The 13,118-nt window shown below is 48.2% G+C and overlaps 1 protein-coding gene across 1 annotated transcript; it reads right to left on the reverse strand.

The window, feature by feature from the left end:
- Positions 1–9,537: 9,537 nt before the first annotated feature.
- Tigd3 (tigger transposable element derived 3) lies at positions 9,538–12,108 on the reverse strand. Its single transcript, XM_027944538.2, has one exon. It carries the CDS (start codon positions 11,508–11,510, stop codon positions 9,870–9,872), a length of 1,641 nt encoding a protein of 546 aa, XP_027800339.1. The 5' UTR covers positions 11,511–12,108; the 3' UTR covers positions 9,538–9,869.
- Positions 12,109–13,118: the final 1,010 nt, after the last annotated feature.

The following is a 13,118-nucleotide window of genomic DNA, read 5'->3' on the forward strand; positions in this document are numbered from 1 at the left end:
AAATAACTATTGAAATGGAATTCTGATCAAGTCACCCTGCTCTTCAGTGGCTTCCCTTTGCTCTAAAGAATCATGTCTACTCCTTTCCCCAGCCTGCAGAACCTACATACATTCACTTGCTCTTGTCTTGGGTCCTTAATACTGGGCTTCCTCCCACCACAGGACAATTTCACATGTTCTTCTCACTACTTACGTACCTTCCACTCATCTTTCAGCTCTAAGTTCCATATAGCTTCCTCTATCTAAGTCAGATTCCTTTGGCTTATGTCAGAGGTTCAGAATTACCTAGAAGTTTTGTTAAAGTACAGATTGGTGAGTCCTACTCCTGAGTTTCTGATTCAATAGATTTGTGGTGGGCCCCAAAATTTGCATTTCATGAAGTTCCCAGATGCTGCTGATGCTGCAGGTGTGAGCCATGAAAGCACGTGCTTTCATGACCACCCCCCAGTGTGTAATTACACATTCTCCTCTGTGTGGCTCTTTGATTATATCTTTCTCTCCTTTAAACTGTGAGCTCCAGGGAGCAGAGACCTTGCTTCTTTTTGCTTTATCATCAAAACTAGCTGCCATGCAGGGTTATTCAATAATTTGCCATGGGGAGGTAGCGCATGTCTGTAATCCCAGCAACTCTGGAGGCTAAGGCAGGAGGATCCCAAGTTGGAGGCCAGCCTGGCAACTTAGAGAGGCCCAAAGCAACTGAGCAACACCTGTCTCTAAATAAAAAAATAAAAAGGGCTAGGGAGGTTGCTCAGTGGTTAAGCACCACTGAATTCAATCCCCAGTACCAAAAATAAATAAATAAATAGATTGATAAACAAATAAAATTGTTGAATGAATGAATGACAGAAGCTGGTTTTCCAGACTTCCTTTCTGGCAGGCTAGTGCTCTAGATTTTATGTAGAGCCCTGCTTCCTGGAGGTCCCAATAGACCAGGCTCGGCCACCCGTCTCACCATGCCAGTTGAAGAGCTGAACAGTGTTAAAGGGCAGGAAAGGTCTTTAGCCAGCATGGCCATGCCAGGAGGACCAGATATAGAGAGGTACAATGACCAGAGACCTCCCAGGGACTGACAAAAACTGAGTATTGGTGGCTCATGCCTTTAATTCCAGCTGTGTGGGAGGCTGAGGCAAGAGGATTGCAAGTTTTTTTTTTTTTTTTGGTGCTGGGATTGGACCCAGGGCCTTGTGCATGCAAGGAAAGCACGCGACTAACTGAGCTGTATCTCCAGCCCCCAGAGGATTGCAAGTTTGAGGACAACCTGGGCAACTCAGTGAGACCCTGTCTCAAAAATAAATAAATAATATAAAAAAGGCTGGGATGTAGCTCAATGGTAAAGTGCCTCTGGGTTCAAACAATAAACAACTAATAAATTTTTTGCTAAATTAGCAAGAGGTAAGAGAACTTCTCATAGGTCCCTTGAAAACCAAAAATAGTGAGTGGAAGCCAAGGTGTAGGAGCTGGGGCTGACCATGGGGAAAACACTGACTCCACGACCTTGGACAGTAAAGAACTACAAGGAACAGAAGACATTGAGCAGACATTGAGTTCATTGTCCAGTGGGAGGAGAGTCCAACACTCATAAATTAGGCCAAGATCCTGAAACAGGCTGCAACTTCAGTGAATGGGTAGGCAAAAAACCTACACTTGTCAGCAAAGGGAATCTATCCCTTGTGGTGGGAAAAATTTTAATAAGATCTGGCTCCCAGGGAGCTAAGAACCATATCCCTGATCCCTTCAGCTCCAGGCAGTCTGTCGCTGAGAAATTAATTTATCATGTTCGTAGCGCCTCCTCGTGCCTAGAAGGAGTAACTGCACATTTTCTGAGGCCTTCCTTCCTTCCTTCCTTCCTTCCTTCCTTCCTTCCTTCCTTCCTTCCTTCCTTCCTTCCTTCCTCTCTCTCTCTCTCTCTCTCTCTTTCTTTCGAACATTTCAAATCAGCAAAGTCAGGTGTGTTCTAGGGATTAAATTCAACCCCTTTTAAAAAAAATCACCGCTTGACAGCAAAAGGAAAACAAACCCCAAAAATCCTGGTTAAAATATGAGCAAATGATTGGCTGGGGCTGTAGCTCAGTGGTAGAGCGCTTGCCTACCATGTGTGAGGCACTGGCTTCAATCCTCAGCACCACATAAAAATGAATAAAAATAAAGGTCCATCAACAACTTAAATTTTTTTTTTTAATATGGGCAAAGGAGCTCGGTGCAGTGGCATATGCCTGTAATCCCAGCCACTCTGGAGGCTGAGACAGGAGGGTCAGCCTTACAATTTAGTGAGACCCTAAGCAACTTAATGAGACCTTGTTTCAAAAAAAAAGGTAAAGAACCTGAACCTGACTAGACATTTTGCCAAAGAGGACAAAGGAGTGGCCAACAGGTATACAGAAAGGTGTTCTGCATCATTATCATCAGAAAAATTAAAATGGAAACCTGATGAGGCCTGGGGGTGCAGAGCATGCACAAGAACCTATGCTCAATCCCCAGCACCTCAAAAATAAAAATAAGGGGCTGGGGCTAAGTGGTAAAGCGCTTGACTAGCATGTGTGAGGCACTGGGCTGGATTCTCAACACCACATATAAATAAGTAAATAAAATAAAGGTCCATCAACAACTAATAAAAATATTTTTAAAAATAAAAATAAACAAACCATAATGAGCTATCACCTTGCTATCACCTTAGCATATCTATTATCAAAAAGACAAAAGAAGACTGGACTATGGCTCTGTGGTAGTGCACTTGCCTAGACTGAACAAGGCCCTTGCTTCAAATCCCCAGAACTGCAAAAAAGAAAAAAGAAAAAGTTTTAAAGTGTTGGCTAGAGTATGGAGATCAAAAGGGAAAGCTTATATCCCATTGGTGGGGAAGGGACTTAGTTCAGCTATTATGAAAAATAGTATAAAGTTCCTTCAAAAACTTTAAGTAGAGGCACCACATGACCCAGCAATCCCACTTCTGGGTATATGTCCAAAGGAATGAAAGCAGTATTTTGAAGAGATAATTATAATTATGCATATTAGTGGAATTTGTTGATGTACCCCACATTTACTGCAACATTATTCACAATAACCAAGATATGGAAATACCTTCAATGCCATCGACCCACGCAGGATCAAAAATTGCAATATTATTCAACTAGCAAAAAAGAAATCTGGCCATTTGCAACAATATGGATGAACCCAGAGGACCTTATGCTAAGTGAACGAGGCCAGACACACAATATGATCTCACTCACATGAGGTCTCTAAAGAGTAGAACTCGGGCTGGGATTGTGGCTCAGAGTTAGAGCACTTGCCTAGCATGTGCAAGGCCCTGGGTTCGATCCTCAGCACCACATAAAAATAAATAAAATAAAGACATTGTGTCCAACTACAACGTAAAAAATAAATATTTTAAAAAATAAAATAAATAAAGAGTAAAACTCACAGTATTAGAGAGCAAAATGGTGGTTACCAAGGGCTGGGGGCGGGGAAAATGAGGGATGTTGGTCAAAATATATAAACTTACAGTTACGAGACGGATAAGTTCTGGGGATCGAATGCTTGGCATGGGCAGGGATGGACGTTTAACTAGTTTGATTGTGGAGGTGATACAATGTACCCATATATGTGATTATCATAATGTACACCTTGAATATATTCAATTACTTTTTGTCAATTAAATATATTTTTAAATTTCCACAATAATAAACTGAGCTATATCCCCAGTGGGCAGGGGGGAAACAACATGAAAGTATCAGTAGAAACCAAAGCAAAAGATGTAGTTCCTCAAGGATTTCGGATATTAGATATAACAAATATAGAATGTAAAAAGTAACTACTCATGAAATATTGACATATACAACAGAATTTAAAGAAAGAAAGAAGCCAGGTAAGCTTAATGCCTATAATCCCAGCAACTCAGGAGGCTGACGCAGGAGGATGGCAAGTTTGAGGCCCACCTCAGCAACTTAGTGAGACTGTCTCAAAATAAAAAATGAAAAGGGCTGAGGATAAAACTCAGTGGGAAAGCACCCCAACCCCCAGTACAGAAAAAGAAAAAAATGTTTATAACTAAAAAAAAAAAAATGGAGGTTGGGAGGATAGCTCAGTGGTAGCATTCAACCAACCAAAGAACAAACCCCCCCCCATCAATGGGAAGAAACTACTCAGAGTGCAATGAAGAGATTATATGAAGTTGGAAACTAATCTTTCTTATTTTGAGCTCTCTGCATCCAGATCATCATCTTGTCAAGACTAATGATAATGATAATAATTGTGTCTAATGGAATGAATATCTACTACATGTTTAATCATATAATTTACCAAGAATATCTAATACATAATATCTAATTTTATATATATATATAATGCCTGGCAAGTAGTAAACCCTTTATAAATATCAATTTGTTGGACGGGCCTTGAGGCAGGGTGCTGGCCGTCCTGTTCTCTGACCTGCATTACAGGTGACTAGTAGTGTTGAGATCATCTTCGGAACAGGGACTGCCTCTTATTTGCCTTTTCTGCCCTGGAGCCTTCTGGACACAGAGCACATTCATTCTGGGCTTGTAAATGAGCTGAAGTCAAGCACTTCATTTCTTTGTCCCCTCCCCCGACTTTGCACATAGCAACCCCTTCTAAAGGGGGCAGAGCTGCCTGAGCTTGTTAAATATTAGATCTGGGGGCTGGGGATATGGCTCAAGTAGCAGCATGCTCGCCTGGCATGTGTGAGGCACTGAGTTCGATCCTCAGCACCACATAAAAATAAAATAAAGACTTGTGTCCACTTAAAGCTGAAAAATAAATAAATAAAAAATTAGATCTGAGGTATAGCTCAGTGGTAGGGCCTGTGGTAATCTGCAGTTGGCCCTGGGGTCTGTCCCCAGTACCAGGAGAGAAAAAAGAAAGGTCTAAGATCTGTTGGGAAGAGCGGATATCACCTTTACTTGGGCGCTCCTTTAGTAGCTTCCTAACTTCATTGGTCCTCCTGTGTTGACCTCCCCAACTGCTCTTCATAAAGCAACTGGAATTCAATTTTTTTCTTTTTTGCAGGGCTAGGATTGAACCCAGGGCCTCATGCATACTAGGTGAGTGCTCTACAACTGAGCCACACCCTCAGCCTGAGAATTAGATTTTTTTTTTTTTTTTGGTACCAGGGATTGAACCCCAGAGCACTTAACCACTGAGCCACATCCTCAGCCCCTTTTATTTTTTTGAGACATGGTCTCACTACGTTGCTTAGGGCCTCCCTAAGTTGCTGAGGCTGGCTTTGAACTTATGATCCTCCTGCATTGGCCTACTGAGTCACTGGGATTACAAGTGTGGACCACCGTGCCTGGCAAGAATTAGATTTTAAAAAACATACAACATGTGTTGTCCCTTTGTCTAAACTACCCCCCCACCAAAGAAAAAGACTTCCTATCTCACTTAAATTTGAATGCTGCCCAGCCCCAAGCCCCTGCCCACCTTTCCACGCTTTCCTTCCTTAGCCTCTCTTGCTTTCAGGAACTGATTTCCATGTCTTCAGTCTGCCAAGCTGCTCCTAATCTATGATTTTGAGGGGGTGGTACTGGAGATTGAACCCAGGGGGACTCTACTACTGAGCTATATCCTCATTTATTATTTTTTTCAAGACAGCGTCTCAGTAAGTTGCCCAGGCTGCTCTCGATCATATGATTCTCCTGCCTTGGCCTCCAGAGTTGCTGAAATTACAGGTGTGCACTGCTGAACCCAGCCCAAACTCTGATGGATATTTGTTTGGTTGGTACTGGGGATTAAATCCAGGGTCTGGCACAGGCCAGGCAAGTACTTTACCAGAGTCCTTTTTAGTTTTTGAGACAGGATCTAGCTCAGTTGCCCAGACCAGCCTCTAACTTGTGATCCTCCTGCCTTAGCCTCCTGGGTAGCTGGGTTTCCAGGTGTGCTCTACCTTGCCTGGCTAACCTCTGATGTTTGAACTGCTCTTCCCTTTGCAGAGAATACTCTTGCTTTGAAAGGCTGGGTGATGATACAGTATGATCTCACCTATGATGTGAAACCTAAAAAGGTAAACCCAGAGAAATAAAGAGCAGGAGCAGGGGAGGTCCCAACTCATCAGGAACTGCACTACCCCACTAGCCTCCCCGCCACTCTCTGACATCACTATTTGATTTTTGTCTTGTTACTTAACGCCATCCAAAATGACTGTGTTCATTTGTGTACATACCTATTCTTTATCTCCTTTTTCAAGAAGGTGAGGGCCTGCAGAGGAGGGATCCTCTAGCACTAGCTTTGGAGTCCTAGAGCAGGGCCCAACCCACCAGCCAAGGGTCCTATAAATTCCGCTTACACTAGCAAACAAAGTCACAGACAGGAGAGTTATGATATGTTATAACAAGGCTCAGAGGGAGGAAGAGAGGAACTGTGGATTTTTTATTTAAAGGGTTCAGGATGCAGCTCAGTGTCTGTCTAGCATGCATGGGGCCCTGATTTCAATCTCCAACACAGCAAAATAAACAGATTAAAACAAATAATAAAAATAAAAATAAGCAAAATCTCTGGGAAGAAGTTAGCGGTACAGCTGGAATATGACACCTGAGAAGAGAGGGCTAATCTGTCCCCTTTGTTGCTTTGGACAGATATTTAGAGGTCTGGGTTTCAACATTTTAAGAGTTATGTCAGAACTGGGATGATTTCAGAAAAGAACAATCTAAATGAACACAGGGTAGGGAAAACAGAATACAGGGAAAGGCTACATGATTTGGGATCTTAGGCCAGAAAATGGAAGGTTCACAGGCAGTTTCAAAATGGTTTAAAAGTGAATCCTTGCCTGTAATCCCAGCATCTCTGGAGGCTGCGGTAGAAGGATCACGAGTTCAAAACCAGCCTCAGCAACTTAGTGAGGCCCTAAGCAACTCAGCAAGACCCTATCTCTAAATAAAAATATAAAAAAAAGCTGGGGATGTGGCTCAGGGGTTAAATGCCTTTGGGTTCAAAACTCAGTATCAACAACCAAAAAAGTGAGTCCTATCGTCAGAGCAGACAGGTGCCAGGTAGGCAACTAGGACAAGAAGCTGAGCCGAAAGACAGAACTACAAAGCCTTTCCTCATTTGTTGAAGTCTGCAAGCAAGAGGCAGAAACAGCCTCTGGCTCTCTTGTTCCTTCGTGAAACAGCACTGGACGAGGGACAGGTGAGGAGCAAAGGGACTATCTCACCATCAAGTAGCACCAGTTAGTGCTCCTGCTCTTTAAGAACCTGTGGGCTGGGAGACAGGGAGAAGGGCTGGAGAGAAAGGTATGAGCCAGGTCACCTCAATGTCCTTCAGTAAGGAAGTCCTGGTAGAGGCTGGGAAAGTGCTCTGCTAGGTTCCCACAAGAGGCCTCGGGAGGAGGTCCCTAGGTGGGATGCAGGGCTGACATGGGCTAGGCCTGAGGCCTTGACTGTAACTCCCTTCAGAAAAATGCACCACATGGGCCTGCCTTGTACTTAGCCAGAGTGGGGGGGCAGCTTCCCTCACCAGGCCTGCCTGGCAAATTCTTGCTTAAGGTCCAGGCCGAAAGGTCACTGGGAGGATTGGGCTGGAGCCAGAATCCTCCCCAGCTAGCCTGCCTGCATCCAAAGCCCCTGTCCTTTCCAGGGCCAACCACATCCTCTCATCCTGCTGCTGGGGATCTGCCTTGCCTCCACCATCTCCTACCTGCTTCCATGAGAGTCTCTCTGCCTCTCGATCCCACATCTTTGACCCACACTGCACTGTCTCCATTTTCATCCTAGAATCCCAAGAATGACTCATTTCTTCCCTAAGACTCTTCGATGGTGCTCCAACAGTAAACTTGGTGGGCTATAAAGGTCCTTCCTACTCTTGGGGTCTCCTCTGTACTACTGCCATGTTATAGGAACAGCACAGCTCAGGTCACTGCCTGCCATTAGAAGTACAATACCACACTGCAGTCCCTGTGACCTGAGAAGCTGAGGCCTCAGGATCTCTTGAGCCCAGGAGTTTGAGGCCAGCCTAGGCAACACAGGGAGACCATCTCCCTCTCTCTTTTTTTTTTTTGGTACCAGGAATTGAGCCCAGGGGCACTTAACCATTGAGCAACATCCCTAGCTCTTTTTATTTTGAAATAGGGTTTCACTGAGTTGCTTAGGGCCTCGCTAAATTGTTGAGGCTGGCTATGAACTTGCCATCCTCCTACCTCAGCCTCCTGAGCCACTGAAATTACAGGTGTGCACTAACACGTTCAGAGAGACCCCAACTCTTAACAAAAATAAAAAGTAAAGTGACCCACACCTAATTCACTATATATAATGCTAGTTTCTCCCCTCCCCCTGTGAGTCTATCTCTTCATTCCTGCCTCAAGTGATGTAGAGACAGAGAACTGCCCTCCCTACTCACTGTGTCCTCCCTGCCCAGCATCTGAAAATAATAAAATTTTTAACCTATTTCCTCTTGTGGTGGTATATTGAATTTGTACCTTTCATCTCATGAACCAGGGTGGCTCCAGGCAGATTTTTCCCCAGGACACTGTGGAGACCACAAGATCTAGCTTGCAGCACCAGAGCTATAACCAGGCAGGCATGAATGAACACTGGTCAGACAGAAGCCATAGAGCTTCTGCCAGTATAAACAATTTCCCGTGTAAGTGACACCTGGTCATGGGTTGGAAACTAGGCATTAGGCAGTCTGCCAGGTGAAGTGTCCCATGAAGCCATACAGCAAACACTCACATCCAGCCTCTACATTTCCCTTTAGGACAGAGTTGCTAGCTGCTTTGCTACTAGAACCCCAGTTTACCTGGGGGCTCTCAGAACCCCCTGCCTTCCCATGCATTCCACATTCTGACGAGCTCCCTCACTCACAATCAGCCTCTGTGCCTGCTGTCCCTTAATCTGGCACATCCTTCCCACTCCTCTGTCTGCCCCTCCAGCTGCAGCTCAAAGCTCACCTCCACCAGGAAGGAGTCTCCACAGCACTTTGCACAAGCTTTTGTGACACAACTCTGCAATCTTGTCACACAGAAGGCCTTGCTGAAGAATGTTGTATAATGAATAAATGGATAAAAAAATAATCAATATTTATTATTTTAAGTTCTGTCTCCTTTTTGCACCCCTGGCCTACCTCCCACCTCCACTCCAGACATATGCAATCAGATCAAAATGATCAGAGCTATAGAATGTCTGGGACAATCCTCCAGATCTGTCTGTCCTCAAGCTTTACTTCTTAGCAGGGTGGGCCATAAGGACTGTCCACACCTGGGAATCCTGGCTGCTGGACCTCCGGAAGGAGGAATCCAACTAGTCCCCACCCACAGCTTCACTGGGGCAACTGTCAGCAGTTGGTTTTTAAAATTTGAATTGAGGGCTGGTATTGTGGCTCAGTAGTGGGGTGCTTGCCTAGCGTGCATGAGGCACTGGGTTCAGTCCCTGGCACCACATAAAAATTTAAAAAATAAATAAAATGAAGGTATTGTGTCCATCTACAATTAAAAAATTTAAAATAAAATTTGAATTGAAAGATTTTACCCTCCTCTGATAAAAATCACACCCTGGCCTTTTTTCTAGTTAAAAACTTTATTCCAGAAGCAGAACTGTTTTTAACATGGTGTTCAAGGAATACAGCTACTGTCTTTTAAAGCCCAAGTCCTACCTTGCCAAGCCCCAGCTCCTCCAAATTCCTTCCCCAGGCTCTAGAACCTTCTCACAGAGTTTGGAAACTATATAGCCCAGACTCCCAACCTCCAGGCCCCACCTTTAGAGCCTCTTCTCAGGGCCTGGGCACTTTGGCTCTGAACTTAGACCTGAAGTCGCAAGTCCTCTCTTCCACACACTGTATTTCCACAGGAAAGGGCCGATCTGCCTTCTGGAGAGGCGTTTCCATGGGAAACAGAGCAGGAGGGCTCTGGTGGCAGCCGAGTACCCTCACAGGCAGCAGAGCCGTTCCACCTCTGCCTCGCAGTCATAGAATTTTTCAAAAAGCTCTGGGGAGGTGCCATTGCACTCAAACCACCTCCTTAAGGTGCCCAGGGCCCGCAGGGCATCAGCTTTGGTGGGCAAGGGCTCAAAGCTGTCCATCCTGCTCCCCTCCTCGTTGTCAGTGCCCATCTCCTCTTTGCAAACTCCAGGCCCTGGCTCCTCACCTTCCAGGTCCACAAAGCGGGAAAACTCCTCCTGGCTCAGCCCACTGGGGACTGGTGGCATCTCAGAATCTTTGTCTGAGGATGGGGGTGTTTTACCTGGGGCCAGCCCTTCCTGAATGAAGCTGCTTAAAATGAGTTGAGGAGGCACCTTGGCCCAGGCAGCAGCCACCATGTGCAGAGCATCCAGCACTGTGATGCCAGCCCCAGCCTCAGCCAGTGAGGTGCCATCCCTCTCGCTCTGGACAGCAGTCAGCTTGCCCAGCAGTCGGTGTCGGTAGTGGGCCTTAAAGGCCCAGACTACAGAGCCAGGCAGGGAAGGTGTGGTGCTGGAGGCAGACAGAGGCAAGAGCCTCACGTGGTGGAACCCAGGCAGGCCCTCCAGCTCCTCCATCACTTGGGCAGCCAGCAGCAAGGCTACCTGTCGGCCCTGCTGCCCCATGTCCTGGTCAAACTGTGCTAACCATTCTGACCAGGGGATGCCTGGGTCAGGGTAATAGGAGGCAGGCAGCGCTTCACTGCTGACCCCAAAGAAACACCTTGGAGCTGACCGGAGCCCGCCAACCAATACCCGTCGTTTCTCTGTGCCTCTGCTGTTGGCACATAGCAGTACCTGTACCTGATCACAAGCAACTGCTCTGCCGGGCACTGCCCGATACAGCAAGGGCACTTTGGCACAACCAAAAACATCCTCTGGGGAGAAGTCTTTAAGGGAAAGAGGAGGCTGGGCCTGAGATGTGAGCCCTGGGGGAGGTGGTTCAGGGGGGAATGGAGGGGCAAGGACATGGCGAGCCCCAAAGCCTACATTGTTTCGGCGTTTCCAGCGGACCAGCCAGCCAATGCTGGGCACAAAATCCTGCCCCATGATATCTGCCAGTTCCTTGGCTTTGTGGAGCAGCATGGGTCCTGTCACGTCCCAAGCCTTGGCCTGGGCAATGTGGTACCAGCAGAGCAGGGCCTCGTCAATCCCACTGTACTTGGACTCCCGTTTGCGCTTGCGCTCCCTGTTAGCTGTACCGCTGCACCAGTCTGCCAGCAGCTTCTCTTTATTCTTGCAGATGCGTGAGATCTGTGGCTGGGACACCTGGAAGCGCCGAGCTACCTCAGACTGGGACATCTTAGACTCATCCAGGAGTTCCAGCACCTGGATCTTCTCAGCCAGGGACAGGGCATGGAGTTTCTTTTTGCTACTCAATTCCATGGTTCCTCCAGGGCACCTGTGGAGACAGAAGATAAGGTATAGTGGGTGCGACCAGAAGAATGGGAGAAGAGTGCAGAAAGGAAGAGAGGATAGGGGAATGGGCTGGAGTATGGGAGACCAGGGGAGACTGGACCAGCTGAAAGAGGAAAGGAAATGAACTGGCTGATTGAGGAGTGGGCTGGACACCACCCCAGGGAATGCCAGAACAGAGCTGGGAGGGGGCATCTCTGGTCAGAGGGAGAGGAGAATCTGGGCTGGAGTTTGGCATCATTGGGGGAGAAGGATGAATAGTCCAGGGACAGCTGCTGAGACAACAAAGGAGTGAGGATTGGAGAGGGCCTGAGGCTGGGGCAGGTGTAGGGGACAATCAGGGCTGTGTGTGTGTGTGTGTATACCATGGGAGGGAGATGAGGACAATGGCCTGGGCTGGACTCAGATGATGTTAGGGGACAGGGTGGTGGGGTGAATGGACACAGCTGAGACAGACAGGTGTATAGACGACAAAGGGGGAAAAAGATGGGTCTAGGGAACAAATTGGGGCAAGTCTAATTTGGGGCTGTGTGGGAGGGCAAGGAGAGGGGTAAGGCTGGGAGAGGGTCCAGCCTAGAAGGGAAGTGGGAGGGCAAGGGAGCGTGCAGGTGCACAGGCGACAAAGGGTGATAGGGGTGAGGAGGTTGCAGGCAGCGAGAGGGGCGGGGGTCCACCGCGGGGAGGGTGGTGGCCTGGGAGGGGTACCAGGGAGCGAGAACCTGCTCCCGAGATTCAGGCAGGCCGGAAGCCGGCTCTGCGCCCTGGCCGGCCTCTCCCCACCTCGACCCACAGTCCGTCGGCCAGATCGACCCAGGCGCAGATCCAGGCGCGACCCGCCCGCCCGCCCGCCGGGCCTCCCACTCCGCACCCACCTCAGGCGCTAGTCCCGTGGCTCGCGCCTCTGCCCCTACCCGGCTCCCCAGCCCCTGTCCGGGGAGCTAGTGCACAGCAGGTGAAGGACTGGCACCACGACCCCGAGGGCGGAGCGGGCTGAGGGGCTGCGCGGGCGGCGGGCGCGCGCACAGCCAGGTTCCGCGCGCGCCGCCCGCGCCGGGCTCTCTCCCGGCTGGGAAGACCGCGGTGCGGCTCCTCGGCTCCCACCCGCCGTAGCCCCGCCCCTGACCGATCAGATTGGCCCCCAGCGGGGCCCCTTCCCGCCCCTAACCACGTCTCATTGGAGGCCGCAGAAGTGGCGGTTCATCGGGACCTCTGAAGGCGGGGCTCCCAGAGTAAAGGCGCGGGGGGGCGGAGCCAGCACCCGGCGGGATTCCCCTGGAGCTACCAGGGGCGGGACCAGCCCAAGAGCCAGGTGAGCCTTCAGGCAGTCGCGCGTCCCTAGACCTTCCTGGCCGTGACCTGAAACAGCCTGGGCTCCTTCCTCTACTAGACGGAGCGAATGGCCCTCACGGAGTTGTTTTGAGAGAATGATGAAAGGAGAAAATGGATGCTAGCTTTAAGCCACACAAAAGCTAGTTACCATGGACAGCGCGGGACTCACGTCTAACAATCCGGCTACCGAACATTATTTGCCTGGAACCAGTTCTGATTCAAGGCGTAAGAACTCGTTTTTATGTTTTGGTACCTCTTGACAAAATCCAAGTTCCTACACTCAAGATCTAATATTCCTTTCCTTGCTAACTTTCAGAACCGAACAAAATTGGGTATTTTAACTTGCAGCCCCAGCTTCCCCCCTTCCCGGCCTGCCTAGCTTATAGGCTTCCGTACCACTGCATTCTACCAGCTGCTATCCAGCGCTCCAAGTCCTGCAAACCCTTCTCACATTCCCTCATGCCAGTTTCAGTG

This window comes from Marmota flaviventris, chromosome 9 (assembly GCF_047511675.1).
Source record: "Marmota flaviventris isolate mMarFla1 chromosome 9, mMarFla1.hap1, whole genome shotgun sequence".
NCBI lineage: Eukaryota > Metazoa > Chordata > Mammalia > Rodentia > Sciuridae > Marmota > Marmota flaviventris.

Coding starts and splice junctions, on each gene's coding strand:
- Tigd3 (XM_027944538.2), bottom strand. CDS start 11,510: ATGCCCCCTCCCAGCTCTGTTCTGGCATTCCCTGGGGTGGTGTCCAGC.